The sequence below is a fragment of the Pteropus medius genome, unplaced genomic scaffold (genome assembly GCF_902729225.1).
Source record: "Pteropus medius unplaced genomic scaffold, Ma_sr-lr_union100, whole genome shotgun sequence".
Taxonomy (NCBI): domain Eukaryota; kingdom Metazoa; phylum Chordata; class Mammalia; order Chiroptera; family Pteropodidae; genus Pteropus; species Pteropus medius.
The window spans coordinates 15,372,816-15,379,574 of NW_024344240.1; the positions used below are offsets into that span (position 1 = coordinate 15,372,816).

A 6,759-nucleotide genomic window follows, 5' to 3' on the forward strand; every position below is an offset into this window, starting at 1 on the left:
GCAAATATTTAATGAATGGATAGTTAATATCAAAACTGTATAAATGACTTGTAAGAAGAATATTTAACATAGATAAACTTCTCAAATAATATGTACTGACAATATGATGATACTAATTGTTCTTGTATATATTAAGACTGATTTTTCAGGCAGTCTATTAAGGAATGCCTTATAGATTCTGTCATTTTATACATGGAACTATAATCTTGTGTATAAATATACTGTTCAAATAATGTGAAATTATACAGTTTTTAGCATAATTATTTCTAGAGAGCTAAAAGCACTATATGTTTATGAAAAAAATATTCTTTTCTCTTGATTTATAAGACCAAATACTTTTGGTATCATTGTATATCCAGTTTTACTGTTTTCTGAGATATTTTAATTTTCTAGATTTTCTATAATTTAGCAAAAAAATACTAATTATAATGAATCGGAATCTTTGACATAAGAATTTTAGTACTAAGAAGGCAGCGTGTTTGATTTATAATCTTAATTTTTATGTTTGGAAAAATCTATATTTTTCATTTCTTTTTTAAAACTTGCAAAAAGTGAATGAATCATAAGATCATATTAGTTTAGAGCTAAAGCGGACTTTTGAGTTTACTTTTACCAATTTCCTATTTAGTAGATTAGATAGTGAGGACCAAATGTATTTAACAGCTACCCCAATATCATATGGCCAGTTTAATAACTAATCCAAGATGAGAACTTAAGCCTACTGATTTACTACAAGTTTTCTGTATTCGTCATATTGTCAAAAGAAGAATAGAGGGAGGTCTGTATGCTTGATATTCAAAAAAGTATAAATTTAGAGAACAGCTAATATTTTTCTAAAGATAGCTAACCTTAGTAATCATAAAAGATGCCCATTATCCAACACAAGATTGTATTTTAAGGTTCATAGTTGTAGAACTTGAATTTTTTTATTTATTTGCAGTAGAAATTACCTCAATAAATATTTGTTTATTAAATCCTAATTTATATTTATACTTATAAGCTTTATATTTAATGGTACATTTTTACCTTTGAAACCTAAAAAGTTTGAAGTAACATAAAATCCTATTTAGTAAGACTGAAACATTTTGTGTATCCAATAATAGTTAATGTTTGTTAAGCATTTATATGTGTGTGTGTGTGTGTGTGTGTGTGTGTGTGTGTATATCATGTAATTCTAAGAAATTTCAGTAAGTTAACCCAGAGTAATTAAATAATTTGTTCAATGAATAAAGTCAAATTCTAAAGAGAATCAAGATTGAATATATATGTCTGTTGGCAAATCTCATGCCTCTTCCTTTTAATTCTCTATTCTTCCTCTGCTACTCCCAGTTAGCTTATAAACTATAAGGAGATATATTGCCCCTTTTGGTTTGTGAGGCACTCTTATTGCTTTAAAGGAAAGGAAATGGGCTAACATTTCAAACATGTTTCAAACACACTGTCTTTCCTGTGAAGATAGCACTTTTCGCTTTCTGCTTTTTGATTTAGGTGCAACAGTTAGTTGTTTTGATGTCTTTTTGTAATCTAACTAAATAATGTATGATAGTGGCTTTTTTCTTCAGACTTATTTGTTAACTCTATATATATATATATTTTTTTTTCTTTAAAAAAAAATTATAGGTGAGGTTAAACTCAGACCTGAAGCTAGAAAACGACTTCTGAGTTATATAAATGAAGAACCACAAGATGCTAATGGTTATTTCAATCTGGGAATGCTTGCCATGGATGACAAAAAGGACACTGAAGCAGAGATGTGGATGAAGAAAGCCATAAAATTACAAGCTGACTTCAGAAGTGCTTTGTTTAATCTAGCTCTGCTATATTCTCAGACTGCAAAGGAATTAATGGCTTTGCCAATTTTGGAAGAGTTACTCAGATACTATCCTGATCATATTAAAGGTCTCATTTTAAAGGGAGACATTCTGATGAATCAAAAGAAAGATATACTTGGAGCAAAAAAATGTTTTGAAAAGATTTTAGAGATGGATCCAAGCAATGTACAAGGAAAACACAATCTTTGCGTTGTTTATTTTGAAGAGAAGGACTTATTAAAAGCCGAAAGATGCCTAGTTGAAACATTGGCATTAGCACCACATGAAGAATATATTCAGCGTCATTTGAATATAGTCAGGGATAAAATTTCTTCATCTAGTTTAATAGAACAGCCAGTATTCCCAGCTGCTAAGACTTCAGGTGTAGGAGAAAAAATTCTAGCTGAAAATGTTAAAGAAATCGGAAGTGAACCCAGACCCACTCAGATAATAAAAACAAGTGATAATAAAAGTCAGTCTAAATCCAACAAACAATTAGGAAAGATTACAGACAAAGAGACCCCCCACAAAACAACAAAAGATATCAAAGAAATTGAGAAGAAAAGAGTTGCTGCTTTAAAAAGACTGGAAGAAATTGAACGTATTTTAAATGGTGAATAGCATTATTGATCATACTACAGTGGTTTCAAAGAACTTCATCTATATCATGTGATTGCTTATACTGGGAGCTCTGAAAAATAGCAAGGATTCAAAACAGTCTTTCATAAGTTGCCTCTACATAGGGTCAAAATAAGATTTTTGTTAAAGACCTGTCTTATCCCGGATTATGTATTATATAAGATATGACCGTAGTTTTTTAAGTTTTTGTGACTATAGCAGAAATATTAAGTTATAGGTGGCAAATTTGTAGCTTTTATTATAGAAGGAAGATTTGTGTGGCAGAATAATCTTGACTACTCTCCATTAAAAATCATCTGAGGCCTGAACGATAATCCCTTGAGGGCACATTCTGCATTTGCTATTTTATTAGTTGAGTTCCTTTTTCCTTTACCTGTTGGAATCTGGCTTTCGATTGAAAACACTTACTGAATACATTCTTTTCTTCAGTGACCTGTTTAATCAAGGGACTTTCACTACAAAAGAATACTGGCTTTATGTTGTATTCTTTTGTTGCTTTTTAGAAGGAATGCTATGTGAAACATTTTTAAATAAGTCATATGACATGTGAGCTCAAGAATGTATTTTCATAGTTGTGTGCTTTTCCTTCACTCATGTAATTTTTAATCAGGTAGAGTTTTAAATTACATAAATATACACATATAACATTCCTAATGGTGCTCATATATACTGTATTTTCATTTTTTTATACACAGAATTTCACAGCATGAACCACATAATCATAATTATCTTTGACTTGCACTCTCCAGACTATTTGTGTTTCTTAGGGTCACAGTCATTGAGAAGTCTCAATAACTTTATTTAAACTTTTGAGTTAAAACAGTTTCTCTTTCATCTTAGTGTTGTCTCTCTTGTGTTATTTAAATTTTAATTATGTTTCCAAAAACACACTTTTATCGTTCTTAGATACCTTAAGCAACTAAACTGAGTTCTGTTTAACTGAAGTCAAACAATGTGACAAAGTTTATTTTTAAACACTAAGTTCTTGATATCTTGTTATGGTGTATATTTTTATTAAATATTTATTTTGACTACTGAGCTTTCATAAAAATTTTAAAGTTGTTTTAATTTTATCAAGTATGGAAAACAAATTGCTATTGCATTTTCTTATATGTGCATATTGTACAGTTTAAGTAAAATTCCATCATCCTTGGCCTACTGTCTAGCTATGAAAGATAATTAGCCTAATATAAGATTAATAAATTAGTTGGTTTTAGCACATTTAAACGTGAAAACTTTTCTGCTAAAGAGTAGATACAAATATTTATTAATTTAAATCTAATTTTCTTAAAATGCATTTCAGATGAGTTTCATAATAATAAAGTTGGTTTTGATATAAAATATTAAAGCTATAGCTATCCTGAGGTAGTAACAAATATCTAATTATGCAGTATTTCAAAAACTTTCTTTCAAGATAACTAATTTCTTATTGTTTCAAAAAACATTCCCGTAACTTTTTTTAAAGAAATATTTTATAAATAGGTCACAGGAAACTTGGTCTGCATTAAAGACCCATTCTAACTAGGTTCCCTAAGGCACTCTCATAGATTTTTTTTTTTTTTTTTTTTGGCAATTTAAAGCAAGCACTGACACTAATGGTAGTTCATTCTTGATGCAGGAGATTCTGTTAAATCATTAAAGCAATACCTAATTTCAGTTCTTATATTATGGTTTTGTGACTCCAGATACAAGGTGGAGAATACCTCATATAGTATGACTTGAAAAGTGAAATCTATATTGTTATTATGTTCATATATCTTGAGAAAGTTTCTCAGTGTGTTCTATTACAGTGGTGAGTATAGTTCAGAAAAGAAGGAAATCTTTCATGAAAGACCATAATAAAAGCTTTGAGTAATATTTTAATAAAGTTATATACCCATTCAAAAGATAAACGATATATTGTTAAATAATTTTTATAGAAAAAAATTTCCTCCTTATTAATACTTAGAACAGTGCCTACCATGTAGGAAGTGCTCATAATTTAAATTTCATATATTTAAATCAAATCCATTCTGAGTAATGATTCTTCCAAAACAGTGTTTCTCAACCCTTGCTTTATATTAGAATCTGGAGGGCTCTTAATATGGACCCCCTCCCACAACAATTAAATCTGAATTTTTAGGAATGGAATCATTGTTTTTCTAAAACTGCTCCAAGTGATTCTAATTTGCGATCAGGGTTACAATCACTGCTCTAAATTCAAGAAAGTCCTTTTATGTCTCCTGTAATAACTTTTTAAATGAGTAATATAACCCAATTAAGTTTTGATGTTTTAAGTTCCATTAAGGAATATGTTCTAATAACTAATAAAGTAAGTCCTCATGTAACATCATCAGTTGGTTCTTAGAAACTGACTTTAAGCGAAACTATGTATAATGAAACCAATTTTACCACAGGCTGATTTTAGGTTTCTATGGCATATTTCTGGTCACAAAAACATCACCCAACTTCTAAATAAAGACCCCAAAACACTTCTAGTATTAAATATTGAAATAAATGTAAGCTATACATACATTTAATAAAGTAACAAAAAGTAAAATAATGATTTTCCAACCCACTTAGTTCAGGATCCAGGGGCGTCAGAGCCACTTGGGCACAGGTGGTCACCAACCTTGGACAGGACGCCCTTCCATTACAGGGTGCACTCACACCCACACTTAGTAAGACTGAGACAGTTTAGACACCAATTAACCTCACCTGCATAACTTTGAGATGTGAGAGGAAACAACACCCAGAAAAAAAACCCATGCAGACATGGAGAGAATGTGCAAACTCCACACAGACGGTGGCCCCAGGAGGGAATCAGTTTTTTTCTTTTATCAATGTTATAACTCTAGGACGTTGAACAAAACATTTCTTGAGGACCTGCTGTATTTATTTCATAAGTTCCACCAAGCTTACTTATATGTAAGATGATTATTTCTCTTTAAATTCAACAATCGAAATTTTATTCAAGCTGTTCAGGTGCAAAAAGATAATGCTACACGCTCCCCTCCCCCCACACCGCCCCGTGTGGAACTACCTTTTTGGGAAAATAGAGGTTAAGGACATTTTAGTCCAGTTCACTAACCTATGGTTCAGAGTTGTGAGCATCTATAAGTTTGTAAAAGAAAGCTTATAGGTTTGTGTGCTAGTGAAGGATATAGTTTTAGTTCTCTCTGCTTTACAAAAGAATGTACTCTCTTGGAGTTCTAGGAAAGCTTTGACAATCCCCAAGAGGCAATTATGTTTCACTGCTGCTAGGAAGAATTAAGTTCTTGTGTTGCTTATGTGTGTTTCCTTATTTACATTCAAAATTAGGAACATTATAATTCTTCTAGTAAGTAATTTTATGGGGATAAAATGTTTGCAATTTTGTGTTTGCTTTTATGTAAATACTTGGTATGCAAATTACACAATTTTATTAAAACTTCATGGCTTTCATTATATCTAATTTGAGCTCTCAACTTCAAGTTACAGAATACTTCTTTAAAGATGTTTCAATGAAAAATATGAAAATATATAGATTTGTATGTCAATTTATACTTCAGAAATCCATATATTTGTCATACTTATTTTTTTAAAAACCTTACTGTCTGTATGACTAAACGGTTTTTAAAATGAACTCACCCCCTCAAATTATCTGGTACCTTTCTCTAAAATTTTATCTGTTAGGAGCTGTCAGCCATCTATGTCAAAGGTTTATAAGAAAGGAGTTTAAAATTCTTTGTATTTTATATTACTGTGGTGTCTGTACCATATTTCTAAATATTCAGTATTAAATTGATACTTTTTAAAGCCTTAACCTGAACTGCCTTTTAGTGTTAAAATAAGAAAGAGATTTCTACCCCTCAATGACAGATGAGCTGGCAGGTAGTTTTATTAGCAATCATTTAAGAAAGGCGTGTGTTAAATTCCTAGCACTGCTACAATTTTAACCCTGAGTTTCAGCTATGGATCAGCCTGGATTCAAATCCTGGTACCACCCTTACTAGTGGTATAACTTAAGGGAAGTTGTTTAACCTGTATGTCCTCAGCTTTTTATCTGCAAGTTAGGGAAAATACGTTTCTCATAAAGTTATTAAGATATACATATATATCCTATTGTATTAAATTGGATATGTATACGTACATAACCTATTATCTTTATAACTAAATAGTACATGCTTAGACATGTACACTGTAAGTAGCCTTTACTAAACATGATTAACAAGTACAATAATTAACATCACTTAGTGAATTTGTGCTTTTAAACAGCAATGATTTGTTTGTGTGATTGGCTTAATTGTTTTTATGTGGTGCCAAGAATGAAACTAAGCTGTAACCAATG

The 6,759-nt window shown here is 30.6% G+C and overlaps 1 protein-coding gene across 3 annotated transcripts in view; it reads left to right on the forward strand.

Moving 5' to 3' along the window:
- Positions 1 to 6,234, forward strand: part of TMTC3 (transmembrane O-mannosyltransferase targeting cadherins 3) — a 50,370-nt gene extending 44,136 nt beyond the window's left edge. For all 3 annotated transcript variants that reach the window (XM_039869005.1, XM_039869006.1, XM_039869004.1), the window contains one exon: positions 1,621 to 6,234. In XM_039869005.1, the coding sequence (XP_039724939.1) occupies positions 1,621 to 2,432 (812 nt within the window). In that variant the 3' untranslated portion in view covers positions 2,433 to 6,234. The remainder of the gene's footprint in view (positions 1 to 1,620) is intronic.
- The last annotated feature ends 525 nt before the right edge of the window (positions 6,235 to 6,759 follow it).